The sequence below is a fragment of the Zygotorulaspora mrakii genome, chromosome 2, assembly GCF_013402915.1.
Source record: "Zygotorulaspora mrakii chromosome 2, complete sequence".
In the NCBI taxonomy this organism is placed as follows: Eukaryota; Fungi; Ascomycota; class Saccharomycetes; order Saccharomycetales; family Saccharomycetaceae; genus Zygotorulaspora; species Zygotorulaspora mrakii.
The window spans coordinates 860,237-878,439 of record NC_050720.1 but is presented as its reverse complement, the minus strand read 5'-3'; the positions used below and the strand labels follow the sequence as shown (position 1 = coordinate 878,439).

Sequence of the window (18,203 nt, the reverse complement as noted above, 5' to 3'; positions counted from 1 at the left end):
CTAATAAAGGAATACATACATTCATAAAATAGACCAACTTAGGTACTTTGAGATGCTTTACTTGATTGGTTTGGGACTTTCTTATAAGTCTGATATAACAGTACGTGGTCTTGAGGCCATTAAAAGATGTGATCGTGTTTACTTGGAGCATTACACAAGTATTCTTATGGCCGCATCTAAAGAAGAGCTGGAAGAGTTCTATGGAAAACCTGTTATTTTAGCTGATAGAGAATTGGTTGAAAGTTGTTCAGAGGAAATTATACGCAATTCTGACAAAGAAAATGTCGCATTTTTAGTTGTAGGAGATCCATTCGGAGCTACGACTCACACGGATTTGGTCTTGAGGGCAAAGAAGCAAAACACACCTGTGGAAATTATCCATAATGCCTCTGTTATGAATGCTGTTGGGTCTTGTGGTCTGCAGCTTTACAATTTTGGTCAAACCATTTCTATGGTCTTTTTCACAGATAACTGGAGGCCAGATTCATGGTACGATAAGATTTTAGAGAATCGAAAAATTGGGCTTCATACCTTAGTCTTATTGGATATCAAGGTGAAGGAACAGAGTATTGAAAACATGGCCAGAGGCAGGTTGATCTATGAGCCACCCCGCTACATGTCCATTTCTGAGTGTTGTGAACAATTGCTGGAGATTGAGGAAAAAAGAAATACCCAAGCGTACACTGCAGACACCCCCGTTGTTGCCATTAGTAGACTGGGATCAGCAACTCAGACTTTCAAATCTGGTACGATTGAAGAACTTGCCACTTACGACTCAGGTGAACCACTTCATTCACTAGTCATTTTGGGAAGACAATGTCATGAACTCGAGATAGAATATCTGCTGGAATTTTGCGATGATAGGGATAGATTCAAACAAGACGTTTTAAAGGATCAACAGTTTTTTAAACCTGCTCCTTGGGTACCGCCTCAGGAAGAATGATACATCTCTACACTAAGCAATTATAAAAAGAATATGTAGTAATTCAGAAAACCAAAATCTACATAATGATCAAATCAGCTTCATGCTTTCTCACTCTCCTTGACATTGCAATGGTTCGGTATTATTATTTTATAGTCACGTGATACTTTTCGCACTGTTCCTTTCTCGGATTATTATTATTCAATTGGTTCAATCTTCAAAAAGCATAGGGTTAAAACAGATGGAAAAGCCGCTTAGAGACATCCAAATGACCCATATCAAGTATCTAATACTGGCATCTAGGCAGGGGAAGGTAAGATTAACAAAATGGTTCTCCCCATACTCTCCAAAGGAAAAACAAAAGATTGTTAAAGAACTAACTCCGATGATACTAGCGCGAAAAGCAAAAATGTGCAATATAGTCGAGTATTCCGATCACAAAGTAGTTTACAGAAGGTACGCAAGCTTGTATTTCATTTGTGGTGTGATGCCTGATGTGGATAATGAACTGCTGACGCTCGAGATCATCCACCGCTATGTGGAGACAATGGACTCTTATTTTGGAAACGTATGTGAATTAGATATTATTTTCAATTTCAGTAAAGCCTATGATATATTGAATGAGATTTTGATGTGTGATGGTTCGATGGCAGAGTCTAGCAAAGCGGATGTGCTTAAACATGTAATGACAATGGATTCGATGGAAGGTAACGATAACTTGGATAGAGTACTGAGTTAGACTATTTCCGTATGATTATGTATTTACAGTTGACAGTTATTTAAGCAGCAGTCTTTTGAAGGCAGGATCTCCCATAATTCCTTGACCACTAACGTTATCTTTTGACTTGCCCTGAGCGACAGCTCTGATTTCATTATAAACAACCCCGAATACGTAGGGAGTATCGTCGTATTCATCCATACCCTCCGCCAAGGATCTGTACATGACATTACTCTTGCTGCATGGATGAGTTTCTTTGTATAGATCAACGTACTCCTGGATAAATTTCTTTTTGTCGTTTTGTGTTAGGTTCTTCCAATCTCTGAATTCTTCGAGTCTGTTTGTACCAGTAGAAAAAGATCTCATTTTCCGAATATTAGCTCTTATGATGATTGGTAGTACAACAGGAAGGGTGAGCATATTTGATCTATGCAAAATATCTGTGTCACTAGTGTGCGCTAAAACTGACAAAATTTTTAGTCTAACCTTTACTGAATACTTACCGAAACAATTAATAATTAAGCTCTTCAGAATGTGAGTACTTGACAAGCCCTTTCTTTCCTTACTTCTCCCTGTTGTTCATGAGTACCTACCTACCTTATCACAACATTTTGAAAGAAAGATAGTAAAAAATATACCTCTTGTTATATCACGCTTTCAGTATTTCAAAATATACCATTTAACTTGGTTGTTTGGCCGAGCGGTCTAAGGCGCCTGATTCAAGATTCATGTAGAGCCTCGGTTCGAATCTTGTGTGCAGCAAACTGTCACACTTAGGAATCCTCAGGTATCGTAAGATGCAAGAGTTCGAATCTCTTAGCAACCATTTTTTTCAATATTTTTCTTGTCACTGAAAATAAGTCACATATTTGAATAGGTCGCACTTCAGAAACTAATATTAAAAAGAAGATGAAAAACTTAGATAAATAGAGTATAGTTTGAGACATAATTAAAATCACTTGATTATGACGTAACCTGTTCTGTGTTTTGAAAAAAGCAATGCCATAAGTGCTTTCCGGCCACTTGCTCACCAGTACTTTCATTCATCTCGAACTCCTTACGATCCTCGTCTGCTTCTATACAATCATCCATGCTCTGTTGTATTTCTTTATTTCCTTCTATTAATCTTTTTTTGCTCTCTAGAACACATTTATACTTCAGAATATTCTCTTCTACAGTATTTCTAATCATAAAATTCCACACATAGGTTTCTTGCGTTTGTCCTATACGATTGTTTCTGCTCATAGCTTGAAGTTCGTCACCTTGATTAATAATGGGATCCAATAAAAAAACATGTCTAGCATTAAGTAAATTCAAACCGGCACCCAGAGCTCTAACGTTTAATAAAATACAGGTTATCGTATTGTCCTTCTTGTATTTTGATATTGTTTCCCCAATGCTGGCGATGTTTGCCCAGCAAGTCAGTTGTGATATATCATGGATGTGCAAAACCTTTGATATGACTCTTAGGTAGTCAAAGCTCTGGGAGTACAGGACAATTTGAGGTGGATCTTCATTATTGGCCTCACTCTTCATTTTCAGGAAAAGTATCAGTTTGATTACAAAATCTATTTTGGCCCCAAAACTTTCCTTGATACGCATTTGATGGACCTCCTTCAACCTTGGATACCTTGAGTACTTTTCTTCAAAAACTTGCTCACTATCGTTCGTCGTAGGTTCCATATTTTTATTTGCCATTTTCTGAACATTTTTTTCTAGTGTCTTATCCTTCATAAACTCATCCTTATCTTCATTTTGAAATTTGAAATTATAAGCCTCCGTCAAACTAGCACTCGTTTTACACATGGGACACGTTGTGTGACGCTTTAACCAGTTACCAATACATGTTCTGCAAAAGAAATGGCCGCACTTTATCATTGCACCCATATGGATAGTCCCTAAACAGATTGGACAATGGAACGACTTTTTCATTACAATCCCCTCTTTTAGAGCGTTGAGGCTATTCAGATATTTTACCCTTGACTCTGCTGTACCAATTCTTTCCAGATATTTTTGATTTTGAGTCCCATCTCTTACAGCTTTTAAAATTAAATTTCTAGCTGGTGTCTCCATATGAAGGAGGGAAACTAGTGAATCTGAGATTTTCTGCAAATGACTATAATATTCTAGCTTTGCGTTGTAGATATTATTGAGCTTTTTTAAAGAGTCCCTCAAAACATTGTTTTCCTTTGTCATGTCACTCATTTTATCTTCATATGCTAATAGATAGTTTTCGAAATCGTCCACATTTTTGGCACCGCCAGTTGTTCCCGAAACATTTCTAACAATCCGTGAGTTTTTGAGGTCATCGAAAACTTGTTTCATTGGTGAACCATTAATGACGTTCAATTTTGATATCAGCTTACTATGAAATTCAGAGAATTGCTGCCCCGGTTGTGGCTTAAGAGCCTTTTTGGGATTCTTTACAATCTCATCAGAGGTCAAAATCAAATCCCTGTTAGACAAAAGCTGTTCTAAACAAGCAAAAATTGCGAACATTTTATCTTGATCGTCAATGGATGTCGCATATTCATTAGCTTTCTCTTCTTCATTATCCTCATTATATTCCTTTCTTATTGGTTTGTACAGCAATTGCTCCAATTCTTCAAACAAAGTATTAAATTGATGGGCTTGCTTATTCAAAGAACTTATTAGTGAAGCTAACATTTTAAAACATCTCGAGACTAAGATATTGCTTGAGAAATCTTCCTCTTCATGAAATTGTATTATCTTCAGTTCACGGGAATGATGTGTACTCTCCGCAACTTCATTCACATCCATGAAAAGAACGTTCGTTTCACTAATTATAATTTCAACTTTCTGCACTCTACCAAGGAGAATTCTTTCTCTCAATTTTTCTGCATAAGTATAGTACTGCTGCTCGAACTGCTGATTTTCTTCAATGGACTTCATATCCTCTTCAGAAAAGAATTCCACATAGGTCTTTGGCTTGACGTCAGTTTTCATAAGGGTCAACTTTTCATTTTCATGATCAAGCTGTTCTAATCTGTTTGACCCCATAAGATAATACCCTGTTGCTACAAAAAAATAGCATTGATGTAAAAGATCTAGATAAGCTCTTGTTCGCATACGAGAGTTGTTTTCCAATCTCTGATTTGTAGCGTCAGGTATATTCTTATCTTCAGAAAGAGCATTTGTATTGAAAGGATCATCGACATTACATTTGACTTTCAAATCATTAATCAAACTTTGTTTGATGGAGTTTAATGCTCCAATGGCTTCCATTGGCTTGTTTTGAAGTTCCATTTTGGCCTGTGCGGACTTGATTTGTATTTGGTAATTATCTCTATATAAAGAATCCAATTTTTCAATTGCTTCTGACGTCATCAGCTTCAAAACATCATCGATATTAAGTAGAGAATTTGAGCCCGAATTTATATTTGAGTTTTGATTGTTTTTTTGGTTATAATTTTGATCTGGAAAAACAGCATGGCAGCACAAATATCTTAGCCGTGTCAACCATTGATTCAATTGTGCACTGGATAGTCTTGTAGAACCAGAGCCATTTGGGTGATAGCCAGAAGCCTCTAAGAAGCAATTCCACAAATCTAAATAGTTGTCCCACTCAACAGGTGCAAACTCCAAAGGAATAATGTAGTTGTGTTGCTTTGGTACTTGAATTTGTTCAAATACATCTTTCTTTGAATGCCTTATACAAAGATTTCTTTCAATGAAAAAATTCATTAATTCTTTCAAACTAAATGCGATTCCGTTGATCAACTGATTCCTTTTGTAAATAACGTTAAGATTTATCGTTGATATAATCTCAGGCAATTCAAAAAAAGGGGAAATCTTAAGGTAGGACAAAGCTGTTTGATAATCTCGAACTAATTGAATTGGGGTTCCCGAAACTCCCCATGTGTGCACTCTGTGTAATAAACTTGTACATTTAGCAGCCTTTGTACTATCACTGTGTAGCATTTGAACTTCATCCAAAATGATTCTGAAGAACTGCATCAACGAAAGTGGTGATGAGTAGTCATATTTGATCGGGGATATTTTTCTTCTAGGTCGTAATGAAGCATTATATTCAGCGTAGTGTATTTCCGTTGAAACCACATTGTATGATGTAATGATTATATCGCAATTAGAAAGAGTTTTGACAATTTCCTGAATATTCTCACAATTGAAATACTTCTTAACATGTAAAAATCCTTTATAATGAAAAATTTTTAAGTTTTCAGTTGTATGATTTTCGATTTCATTTATCCACTGTTGTAAAATCGCATTGGGACAAATAATCAAGCTGGTCTTCGTTTTGTAAATCGTTTTACCATCATTATCGATAAAAGTGTTGTCTTGACAGACTGACCTCTTATTCTTGAGAATTAATGCTAGAATTTCGATCGTTTTACCTAAACCCATTTCCTCCGAAAGAAGACCTCTACAACCAATAGCATTTTGCTGCTTTTGAACACTGGTAAACCTATTATATATCTCCTTTAAATCAGAAAGTGTCAAAATGAAATTTGTGAATTTATTCCAAAAACATGTTGGTGAAATCATTTCATAACCATATGAGACATAATCATTCAAAAAAGAAAGTGCCTGAAGGGCGTTATTTAAGTCAATATCTGGGAAACATTTCCTTTCTTTGTCAAACATCCACGAGACACTTTTACTTTGAAACGGCAGTAAATGAACTTTCAAGCCATCCACCTTTGTAACAGTGGACTCCTTGGAGTCCACGCTTGACTTCGTGTAAGAAATTGTTTGTTTCACGAAATTTTGCTGGATGAAAGGCGAGGAGTTTTCCAAATTACTGTGACTTGTATCGCATCTACCCCTTGAGAACATTCTATCTAAGAACGAACATGTTTCCTTGGAGAACTTGTTTATTGATTGAGGAATGTAAAGTAGACTGAAATCAAAAGTTATTTGCCAAACATGTGGATCACTATAAGACAGTCTGATGTCTGAAGAGATGACGTCTTTATACAGTTTTGAAATCAATCTTTTGGTATTATTATTTGCATGTGAATTTTTTTTATTCTTGACATTTTTAACGCTGTTATTAACACTAAGTACTTGACTTTCTAAGCACTTGTGGTGAACTATAGTGAATAGCTCTCTGAGCCGCTCTTCTAGTTTCAGTTGGATCTTAAAAATTCGTACGCCTTCCCATAGCACAACCAAAATGTCATGCCCCTCTATTTGATTGTACTCCAACATAACCTTAACTTCGTTGAAAAAGCTCTGTTGCTCGATAGACCCTGAATTAACACGCACATTGACTAAAGGTACTTGTTTCTTAGCGATCTTAAGTCGCTTGGTTGGCCTACATTGCGGGACTTCTCCTCCTTTTACCGGGCCTCCACCGGATAAGATCATTATACCATTTTCATAGAATTCAACATCACTCCTCTCTGAGCTTATATCTATAAATGAAACACCCTCCATTATAGAATCCTCTACAGACCCAGCATCAAGATGATATGTTTAAACGGATATTAGTATTATATAGATGTGAATCGATTTCTGGTTACCCGAACATTTCCATCTTTCCAAAGTGATATATGTAAAATAGAAGATTGTAGAAATGAAGGAAGGATGGACGAATAATAAGTTATAACTGTTTTTGACGTTTATGGAGTGTAATGTCTCACTGAATGATAAAAGAAACGCAAAGATAATTACGTTTGTCGGGTTAAAACCTGTATTCATCAGGCCACAAGATACTTACGATTCAAAGAAATAAAAGGGATGAAGTTTTTCCACTTGGATGGAAATAATCTGTATTAAACTGCATAACTCTGAAATGAACATATTTGTGAATTTAAAACTGCAGCAGTTCCTGACGCCCAAACAGAGGGAATCAGAAAAATAACTTTTAGCCGCTGACCTTCCCTATGCGCTACCATCGCAACTGATCACCGGGTGGAACAAGGCCCTCAGTTTTTCAACAACGGTACTGGGTATCAAGAGAACTGTGCAACATGGTGGACGTTTCCAGGGTTGGCCTTCAGATACAGTTCAAGCCGGTTTGAGCTTGCGCATACTACCCGCCATCCCAGAGACAGATTGTCGTATGGCTCATATCATTTGAAATCTCAAAGAATATCAAATTTCTTATCAATGGAAGGAATGAGGCCCACAGATATCCTCAGATGTTTGCGGGACCGCACCTAAATATTCATGCTGTCATCACTATCATTACCTCTTTCATCATCCTCATCTTACTCATCATCTTCGTCCACTTTATCCGACAAATGGCATACCAATAAGTGAGCAGGGGAACAACAGACAGAATAATTTCCCATTCTATACGAAGGAGCAAATTAAAAATTAAGGAAGCATGTATGTTGGGCAGAGAGGTCCTAGATATTGTGTGCGGCTGTCAAACCAGGTATCACTAAGGACAAATTGGAGCAAGTTGTCCACCATGTAACCATCGAAAGAAACGCCTACTCATGGCCTCTTTGCTATTACAACTTCCCAAACTCTACCTGTATATCTCTCAATGAAGTGATCTGAATTGGCGTTCCAGAAAAAACATCTTTAAAGGAGGCGATATTGGCAACCTGGATGTCTCATTGTAGTACCAGAATTTTCATGCCAGTTTAAATGACACATATTACGTGGGCGAAAAGGTGTCAAGAAATGCTACCAACGCTACTGAAACCGCAAGAGAATGTTTGAAAAACGCTATCAAGTTATGTGAACGAGGGATTAAATTCCGTGAGCTCAGTGACTATATTGAGAAGCACGCTACTGCTAATACATGTTCACTGGTGCGAGAATACTAAGCTCACGATGTCTATAAGTATTTCCATTGTGCGCCATATATTCCACATAACGCCAAGAAGTGAACACCTTATATTATGAAACAGGGTATGGTTTTCAGGATAGAATAAATGATCAAGGAAGGATCGTACAAGGGTGCCACACTGTCTGACAATTGGGCTGCATATCTAGAGACGGTAAATCAAGTGCACAACTTGGGCGTACCTATTTGTAACAGATTCAGGTGTCGAAGTTTTGACGGCTAGGAACAAGAAATCACCTGGACTACCGAGACAAAGAACAAGTATACATTAAAATTGCGTGGTGTGTAAGCACAATTATGATAAGACGAGAGTCATTCTTCCACCTTGACGATATGGGCTTTTTGTAATCACCTTCGACCGGCGAATGCCCTCATGAATATGAAGTTCGGAGATCCCAAATATGTGACAACTCTAATTTCAGTGAAAGATTGTTGTCAAATAGTAGTTTGAAAGCAAATTACACGAGAGCAAATCATCACCTGTGGCTTTATTGTTCCAGTAACGAGGGCGATGATAATAAGGAAAATAATCAAAATGAAAACGTGGAAATGGTGCGCAACGAGACAAACCAAAGGTAGAAAAACTGTTCAACTTGATGTTGAAATATAAATCAAGATTGTAAGATATATTAAAGAGATGACTTATAAGAATCAGAAAGAGACAATTGGTCTGTAAAACGAAATAAACGAAGTCAGATGAAACCCTAACAGAATGTCAATCGATAATGGAAAGATATCGGATGATAATCTATCACGAGACGTTTACAACTCAGGAGTCTGACTACGAAGGAGTCTATGGCATGGAACATGAAATAACAGTTGTACTGTGGATTCTATGGGACTAGAAATGGTGTGATGACGATGAAAATTCTTCACTCGTCGTCCTCTCTTATGGTTCAATAGGTGCGAAATGCTAGGTATAAATACTGACGTATTTTCCAGATATTAATCCAAGTTCAATTAGTTTTATCTCAATTCATGATATAGAAAAACAAAGGAATTATATATCTCTATAATTGAATATCATAGTATCATCATCAATGTCAAACCAAGTTACTATCGACAACGCCGAAGAAAACATTCTTTCTAAATACTTGATTTATATGGTGATAATGACCTGAAATAAACGGGTGGATGGTTCTTAGAGCAAATGCAAGATGAGTTACGCGTTCTCTCTATTCTTGACACATCTACATATATAGTCTGCAATAATAGAGAGAACTATACTTACAGAGGTTTCATATAATAACCATGCATTTTTAGTGATAACTAAGAATAATTTCAAAGTGTAAGAAGCTCGTTTGCAGATCGAAACCTAGTTAGATACACCATGCTACTTGCGATAGAAATTACCATGGAGTTACAGGACGAGCTCTGAAAATGGCGGCGTTGAAAAAATTAGGTCAGCCTTATCGGTCGGCTATGTAAAACTGACCCCGATTTAAGCGATCGGAAATTTTCCACAATATTGAAGTATATGCAGAGCTATACAAACTGTATACTCGCTATCAAATTCATATATCTAACAGAATGAATCCCCTAGGAGCGGCATGAAAGCTTGGATCAGATTTCAGGAGCACACTATTTCCCTTATAAGACAAAGGGCGCCAGTTCTCACGTAGTAATGGCAGTATGCATTTTTTCTCTTTTACAAAAGAGGCTTGAACTACTCTTGAAAAATCATAAGCAATTCTTTCGCATTGCAAAGCAGTCGCATGCAAAAATCCGTTTTGAAAAATTACTCACCGAAAGAGGGTCCATGTTAGATCACGGCTACACATACATCTGCAAGAAAATGTCTAGTGGTCAACCATCTTCGATTGGAATCCGCTTCTAGTCCTTATGGCATCGCGAGGCGTCCAGTTCCGTCTTCTCAAGAAAAAGCCTTGAATGCAACAGCGGCCAGGCTACCTGGATACGTCAGATACTCCCCGGAACCTATACCAACGGGACGTCGTTGAGTCCGCGTGTCATTGCGCAATGCAACCCTACATGTGAACTGCGACTGCATTCTAGACCAGTTCTAACCAAACAAACTAACATCAGCAATAAATTCGTTCAGTCGGAAAAGCCAAGCATGCAACCGGGTTTCGATTTTTCATGAGCTTGTGTGCCCTGTCTATTCATAGCAACACAGCGAAATTAAGTTAACTCATTGAGAATGGGGTGCCTTTGGCCGATACGCACACGGTGCAAGAAAACAATAACGAGCGCTATATCGCTGCACAAAACATAATTCCCAGACATTTTTGAGTGTTTCACCGGTCACTCAAGAGGCATGTGCTGCCGCCAGATCCCCTCCACCTGAGAGCAGAAATCTTAAATCGTAAAGCTCCGCTGACTTACGCTCACGGCAAACGAATCACCGGTACGTCTGATGCGCAGATTTACGGCCTGTAGCAAAAAAAAGAAGCTGCAGGTCAAGAGATGCTGAAGAACGTACAGTTACGCTTCCCTGTGCTTCGTTTCCAGTACCATTTTCACACGGACCTTCCAGATACGGAACGTCTCGATTCTGCCTGCCTCTTAGGCCGCAAAACGTTCTCAGAAGACTGGACGCGATTAAACCCACGTATGCTAAGGTGCAGGCGACCTCTGGCAATCCTTGGATGGGTGGTGGGGTACGGACCTGATCAAAGGGTGGCTCGTTCTTTTCCGAGGTCTAAATCTATCTGGAATTATCTTTGCAAAGATCATTGTGCATTTGACATTTCGTCCATAGGTACAATTAGGAGTAATTGCCAATTGTCGCAATAACGTATTGTACTTTGTCTGCTTTGTGCCACTCCCCTGACTAACCGATTTGCTTAAAACGCCGACTTGCATTCTCAGCCATAATCTCATCTCATCATACATCAAGCATATTGTTTCTAATCTGGGTTTTTTTATTTTTTTTTTTGATTCCTTTCTCGCTTGTACGTAATTTTTCAGAAGAGTATTCGGGATTAAGACGTACTGACGCACGACATCGATAATTACAGATTTCTGTCGAGACATTGCAAAGAAGAAAAACGAGCCAAATAGTAATTTTTTTGTTGTTTTTTTGCTCTGGTGCCATTACTAAAACAGACCAAGTGCATTTAGATTCACTATTTAACAAATAGTAGATCACGTCAACTTGAGAAGAAGCACTCCTGAAGAAGCCTGGAGGTTGAGAGAGTAAAAAAATTATCTTTTCTAGTGGCTCTTTTGTGTATTCTAAGAAAACAGAAAGGGATGTTTAAGATCAAAAATATATTCGGAAAGAAGAAGGATCAGTTGCCAGATCAAGTACCGTTGGCAAGGCAAAGACAGGAGGAAGCAAGCAGCCGCAAGGTAGGTGCTGTTGATCTAGAGCAAGGACAGAATCTGTATTCAGACACGAAGGTATATGGGGGCAGCGGAAGCGAAACAGAAACAGATGCGTTTCCATCCATACCTGTAGATACGCTTATCGCAAAGGCACGTGACATACAGAGAACGGCTTCCATGTCAGGGACAACTAAAGTTAGCAGCCAAAGATCTTTAAGTGATGATTCGAATAATAGGTTCATTGCCAGTGAGAGTTTTGCAATTAGCAGTGAACAGATAGAACGTGTACCCCTGAGTGATGACATTGACGAGGATGAAGACTACGAAGATAGTTCCGTGACCAATGAAAGTCAGATGGAGGAAGAAGAGATCCCAGAAACTACATTTCCCGAACAGAAGGAACTGAAAGGATATTTTCTGATCAATAAAATTGGTGAAGGAGCCTTCTCTGCAGTTTTTCGCGGTATACCGGATAAGAATTCATCACAATCGTTCTTGGCAAAATCATTTCACGAAGTTGCCGTGAAAGTTATATTAAAGAAGGAAGTCATGGAAACAAAAGGTGCACAAAAGCACGGCACCAAGGGAGCTACGAAGGAGCAAGTGTTGAAAGAAGTTAAAATTCATAGATTAGTTTCATCCGGTGAAGGTTCTGAAAAAGTCGTTCAATTTGTCGATTTCCAGGAAACTGAACATTACTACTACATTATTCAAGAAATACTTAGCGGTGGTGAAATCTTCGGCGAAATTGTTAAATACACTTATTTCAGTGAAGACCTGTCGCGCCATGTGATCAAACAATTGGCGTTGGCTGTAAGGCATTTGCATTCGATGGGGGTTGTTCATCGTGATATAAAACCAGAGAATCTTTTGTTCGAACCAATAAGTTTTATACCATCAAAAACAAACAAATTAAGAAAGTCAGACGATCCAAACACAAAAGTAGATGAAGGTGAATTTAAACCTGCAGTTGGTGGTGGTGGTATTGGTGTAGTAAAATTAGCAGATTTCGGTCTATCCAAACAAATTTATGAAACTAATACAAAGACGCCGTGTGGTACTGTCGGTTATACAGCTCCTGAAGTTGTAAAAGATGAGCGATATTCAATGAAAGTAGATATGTGGGGGGTTGGTTGTGTGTTGTACACATTACTTTGTGGTTTCCCACCTTTTTATGATGAGAAAATTGATATTTTAACGGAAAAGATAGCAAGGGGTGAATACACCTTCTTAAGGCCTTGGTGGGATGAAATTAGTTCGGGTGCTAAAAATTGTGTTAGAAGGCTATTAGAAGTCGACCCACACAAAAGATACAGCATTGACGATCTATTGAATGATGAATGGTTGAACTCTTATGATAGTATTAAGATCAATAACGATTCAAAATTACATCAAAAGAGAAAGAGTAGAAATCATTTGTACCATAAAAAGAAAATGGCTCTCATGCAGAGGGACTCTTCTTTACTGTATTCTCCTGCCGCTAACGCAATGCGCGATGCTTTTGATGTAAGTAACGCAGTACAGCGTATCGAGGGTGAAAAGAGAGAAAACCACACTACGAACTTATCCTCATTACAAGAAGACGAGGAAGATTTGCTAACCTCAAGTAATAATAACCAAAAATACAACATTAATCTTGAAGAAAATATGTTCCAACTAAGTCTAAATTCTTCAACCATTCTGAAGAGGAGAAATGAAAATCAAACAATAGGTACTAATAGAATTGCTATTCCGACACTAATAGAATGATAGAGGTCAATAATATAAAATCGTCAAAAAAAATAAAAAAATCGCCAAAAATTAACAGAAAAAAAAAAGACACATTTCAAATAAGCCATTTTTTTTCCTTCATGGCCGGGGGCACCGAGACTCAGTATAAATAAAATTATTTCAAGGGAATCTTTCATCAAGAATAAGAACGAGAAGACCAAATGTCTTTAGATCTACGCATTTAAGTTGATCATGACAGTTGTAACTAGGGTAATTATAATCATAATGACGGGCGATGATGTTTTTAGTAAATCTATATGTAAGTGAATCGATACAAGTCACACTTTTGCGAAGCTACGTTTGTTTTTAAATGCGGAGAGCTTTTGGCCGCTTTGTGTAGTTACAGATCCTTGCACGAAGAAGGGGTGTTGCCAATTTGTATAAAAAACGACTTGAAAGCACAGGGAAACACAAGAAATTGTAGACGTATGTAGTCAATAAAGATCAGATCTTCGAACAACTGAAGCCCATCAAGACAAATTGGTCGTCAAGACAAATTGGTCGTCATGAGCAAATCAGAAAAGGAAAAAATGTTGGCTGGAGAGCTGTACCTCGCCGGTGGGACAGAATTGGCTGCTGATACAAAGAGGATTTCGGAATGGATGGATCGCTTCAATAGCAAGCACTCACGGTCGCAAGAGGAATACCAACAATTGCTAGCGGAAGGACTCGGTAGGGTCGGTGCAAATGTACACATAAGGCCACCATTATACTGTGATTACGGTTACAATATTGAAATCGGTAACAACGTCTTCATAAATTTCAACACAGTTATGTTAGATGTTGTCAAAATAGTCATTGGAGATAAAACGCAGATCGGGTCGGGAGTTCAAATTTTAACTGCAGATCATCCAAGAGATCCAAGACAACGACATAAAGGCCTTGAGTTCGGTCGTCCCATCACCATTGGGTCTAACGTCTGGATTGGAAGTGCTGCTGTCATTCTTCCCGGGGTTACCATTGGTGACAGCGCCGTGATTGGTGCTGGAAGTATTGTGACTCGTGACGTTCCAGCGGGCGCGACAGCATTCGGTAATCCTGCCAGAATCAGGAGAAAAGAATACTAACCAATGTACGCTACTGGAAGCACTAATGAGGGCTGTCCTCCGTTGATTTGGCGCCATCTCATTGCATCCCATCTCGTCCCATCCCATCTCATCTCTTCTCATCTCATCTCATCCAATATTGTATATAGTACTTCGTTTTTTTCTTTTGCGCAGTATGTTCTTTTTCCCATACTATGAAGAGGAACGCACCCAGAAACCACCATCAGTGGCAGTAACACTGAACGGCGAGCTCGCGATGTTTCTTCTTCCCTCAGACACGTTTCTTCTTCTATCAGAATGCGATGCGACAGAAGTGAAAATTTTTTTTTTCAATTTGGACCATGGAACTAATATAAATCCCAAGATACTCTCTCTCTCATCGAGTTTATTGGAAAAATTTTTACCTCTTGACTCTATAGTTATCACTTGTTATTGTTGTTTAATATAATCGTACTCTTATTCTGGAAGGAATCTGTCACAAGGTTAGTGCGAGATGTCTGATTCAGAACAATCCATCAAGGTTCTAAACGAACTTCTAGAGAAGTTGGCTATTGCCACTCCAGAAAACAGAACTGACGTTGCTGTTGAGGTTGCTACTTTTGTCAATGGTAATATCATTGAACATGATGCTCCAGAACATTTCTTCAACGGATTGTTTAAGGCTATCAAGGATAAGAAGACTGCTGCTAATGCTCTAGAGACTGTCACTCATATTGCAAGCAAGTCCGATCTTTCTCCAAGTGTCGAACCATTCATCATCACAGCAGTTCCAGCTATCTGTGAGCAAACGGCTAACAAGGATCAAGCGATCCAAGCTGCAGCTTCACAAGCTTTATTGGCTCTTGTTAATGCAATCAACCCAGTTGCTGTTAAAGCTTTGTTGCCACATTTGAACACTGCTTTAAGCAACACCAACAAATGGCAAGAAAAGGTTGTTGTATTGGAAGCTATCACTGCTTTAGTTGATGCTGCTAAGGAACAAGTTGCTCTAAGAATGCCTGAGTTGATTCCAGTTTTATCTGAAGCTATGTGGGATACCAAGAAGGAAGTTAAAAACGCTGCCACTGCTACTATCACCAAGGCTACTGAAACTGTCGACAACAAGGATATTGACCGTTTCATTCCAAAGTTGATTGAGTGTATTGCTAATCCAAATGAAGTTCCAGAAACTGTTCATTTGTTAGGTGCTACTACTTTCGTTGCTGAAGTTACTCCAGCTACTTTGTCCATCATGGTTCCATTGTTGGCTAGAGGTTTGGCTGAAAGAGAAACTTCTATCAAACGTAAAGCAGCTGTCATCATTGACAACATGTGTAAATTGGTCGAAGACCCACAAGTTGTTGCTCCTTTCTTGAGTAAATTATTGCCAGGTTTGAAGAACAATTTCGCCACCATTGCTGACCCAGAAGCTCGTGAAGTCACTTTAAGAGGTTTGAAAACTTTGAGAAGAGTCGGTAACGTTGGTGATGACGACACATTACCAGAAGTTTCTCATGCTGGTGATGTTGAAACCACTCTTGGTGTTATCAACGAGTTGTTGAAATCTGAAAGCGTTGCACCAAGATTCAAACCTGTTGTTGAGTACGTCGCTGCCATCGCTGGTGATTTGATCGATGAAAGAGTCATTGATCAATTAGCTTGGTTCACTCACGTTACTCCTTACATGACTATCTTCTTACATGAAAGAAAGGCTAAGGAAATTATTGACGAATTCAGAAAGAGAGCTGTTGATAACATCCCAGTTGGTCCAAACTTCGATGATGAAGAAGATGAAGGTGAAGATTTATGTAACTGTGAATTTTCTTTGGCTTACGGTGCTAAGATCTTATTAAACAAAACTCAATTAAGATTGAAGAGAGCTAGAAGATATGGTCTTTGTGGTCCAAATGGTGCTGGTAAGTCTACTTTGATGAGAGCTGTTGCTAACGGTCAAGTTGATGGTTTCCCAACCCAAGAAGAATGTAGAACTGTCTATGTTGAACACGATATCGATGGTACTCACGCCGAGACCTCTGTCTTGGACTACGTCTTTTCCGGTGATGTCGGTACTAAAGAAGCTATCACTGAAAAATTGAGAGAATTCGGTTTCTCTGATGAAATGATCTCCATGCCAATCGCTTCTCTATCTGGTGGTTGGAAAATGAAATTGGCTTTGGCTAGAGCTGTCTTGAGAAATGCTGATATCTTATTGTTAGATGAACCAACCAACCATTTAGACACTGTCAACGTTGCTTGGTTGGTAAACTACCTAAACACATGTGGTATTACCTCCATCATTGTTTCTCATGACTCTGGTTTCTTGGACAATGTCTGTCAATACATTATTCACTACGAAGGTCTAAAATTGAGGAAATACAAGGGTAATTTGTCCGAATTCGTTAAGAAATGTCCAACTGCTCAATCTTACTACGAATTAGGTGCTTCTGATCTAGAATTCAAATTCCCAGAACCAGGTTATTTGGAAGGTGTTAAGACTAAACAAAAGGCCATCGTCAAAGTCTCTAACATGACTTTCCAATATCCAGGTACTTCTAAACCACAAATTTCTGACATCTCCTTCCAATGTTCTCTATCTTCAAGAATTGCTGTCATTGGTCCAAATGGTGCTGGTAAATCTACTTTGATCAATGTCTTGACTGGTGAACTGCTACCAACTACTGGTGAAGTTTACACTCACGAAAACTGTCGTATCGCTTACATTAAGCAACACGCTTTCGCTCATATTGAATCTCATTTGGACAAGACTCCATCTGAATATATTCAATGGAGATTCCAAACTGGTGAAGATAGAGAAACCATGGACAGAGCCAATAGACAAATTAACGAGGATGATGCTCAAGCGATGAACAAAATCTTCAAAATCGAGGGTACCCCAAGAAGAATTTCCGAAATTCACGCAAGAAGAAAGTTCAAGAACACCTACGAATATGAATGTTCTTTCTTGTTAGGTGAAAACATAGGTATGAAATCGGAAAGATGGGTTCCAATGATGTCCGTTGACAACGCTTGGCTTCCAAGAGGTGAATTGGTCGAGTCTCACTCTAAATTGGTCGCTGAAGTTGATATGAAGGAAGCTTTGGCTTCTGGTCAATTCCGTCCTTTAACTAGAAAGGAGATCGAAGAACACTGTGCTATGTTGGGTTTGGAATCTGAATTAGTCTCTCACTCCAGAATTAGAGGTTTGTCCGGTGGACAAAAGGTCAAATTGGTCTTGGCTGCAGGTACTTGGCAAAGACCTCACTTGATTGTCTTGGATGAACCTACCAATTATTTGGATAGAGACTCCTTAGGTGCTCTATCTAAAGCTTTGAAGGCCTTCGAAGGTGGTGTTATTATCATTACTCACTCTGCTGAATTCACTAAAGATTTGACGGAAGAAGTCTGGGCTGTCAACAACGGTGTTATGACACCATCTGGTCACAACTGGGTCAGTGGTCAAGGTGCTGGTCCAAGAATCGAAAAGAAGGAAGATGAAGAGGACAAATTTGACGCTATGGGTAACAAAATCAGCGGTGGTAAGAAGAAGAAGAAGTTATCTTCCGCTGAATTGAGAAAGAAGAAGAAGGAAAGAATGAAGAAGAAGAAGGAATTAGGTGATGCTTACGTCTCTTCCGATGAAGAGTTCTAAGCTTTGTCGCATTCATTCGCATTGTTAATGAAAACCTATTA

At 38.6% G+C, this 18,203-nt stretch overlaps 7 protein-coding genes across 7 annotated transcripts; 5 read left to right on the top strand and 2 right to left on the bottom strand.

Annotated features, from left to right (window-relative positions):
* Nucleotides 1-52: 52 nt before the first annotated feature.
* On the top strand, nucleotides 53-943 carry DPH5 (diphthine synthase; the record flags this gene model as incomplete). The annotated part of the gene is made up of 1 exon (XM_037287240.1): nucleotides 53-943. The coding sequence occupies one exon, from the start codon at nucleotides 53-55 to the stop codon at nucleotides 941-943; it is 891 nt and encodes a 296-aa protein (XP_037143135.1).
* A 220-nt stretch (nucleotides 944-1,163) lies between these two features.
* On the top strand, nucleotides 1,164-1,661 carry APS1 (Aps1p; the record flags this gene model as incomplete). The annotated part of the gene is made up of 1 exon (XM_037287239.1): nucleotides 1,164-1,661. One exon carries the CDS (start codon nucleotides 1,164-1,166, stop codon nucleotides 1,659-1,661), a length of 498 nt encoding a protein of 165 aa, XP_037143134.1.
* Nucleotides 1,662-1,697: 36 nt separating this feature from the next.
* HG535_0B04470 (uncharacterized protein) lies at nucleotides 1,698-2,060 on the bottom strand (the record flags this gene model as incomplete). Its single annotated transcript, XM_037287238.1, has 1 exon — nucleotides 1,698-2,060. One exon carries the CDS (start codon nucleotides 2,058-2,060, stop codon nucleotides 1,698-1,700), a length of 363 nt encoding a protein of 120 aa, XP_037143133.1.
* A 543-nt stretch (nucleotides 2,061-2,603) lies between these two features.
* IRC20 (E3 ubiquitin-protein ligase IRC20) lies at nucleotides 2,604-7,061 on the bottom strand (the record flags this gene model as incomplete). The annotated part of the gene is made up of 1 exon (XM_037287237.1): nucleotides 2,604-7,061. The coding sequence occupies one exon, from the start codon at nucleotides 7,059-7,061 to the stop codon at nucleotides 2,604-2,606; it is 4,458 nt and encodes a 1,485-aa protein (XP_037143132.1).
* A 4,582-nt stretch (nucleotides 7,062-11,643) lies between these two features.
* RCK2 (serine/threonine protein kinase RCK2) lies at nucleotides 11,644-13,467 on the top strand (the record flags this gene model as incomplete). Its single annotated transcript, XM_037287236.1, has 1 exon — nucleotides 11,644-13,467. The coding sequence occupies one exon, from the start codon at nucleotides 11,644-11,646 to the stop codon at nucleotides 13,465-13,467; it is 1,824 nt and encodes a 607-aa protein (XP_037143131.1).
* A 527-nt stretch (nucleotides 13,468-13,994) lies between these two features.
* Nucleotides 13,995-14,555, top strand: HG535_0B04440 (acetyltransferase; the record flags this gene model as incomplete). Its single annotated transcript, XM_037287235.1, has 1 exon — nucleotides 13,995-14,555. One exon carries the CDS (start codon nucleotides 13,995-13,997, stop codon nucleotides 14,553-14,555), a length of 561 nt encoding a protein of 186 aa, XP_037143130.1.
* A 472-nt stretch (nucleotides 14,556-15,027) lies between these two features.
* On the top strand, nucleotides 15,028-18,162 carry HG535_0B04430 (uncharacterized protein; the record flags this gene model as incomplete). Its single annotated transcript, XM_037287234.1, has 1 exon — nucleotides 15,028-18,162. The coding sequence occupies one exon, from the start codon at nucleotides 15,028-15,030 to the stop codon at nucleotides 18,160-18,162; it is 3,135 nt and encodes a 1,044-aa protein (XP_037143129.1).
* Nucleotides 18,163-18,203: the final 41 nt, after the last annotated feature.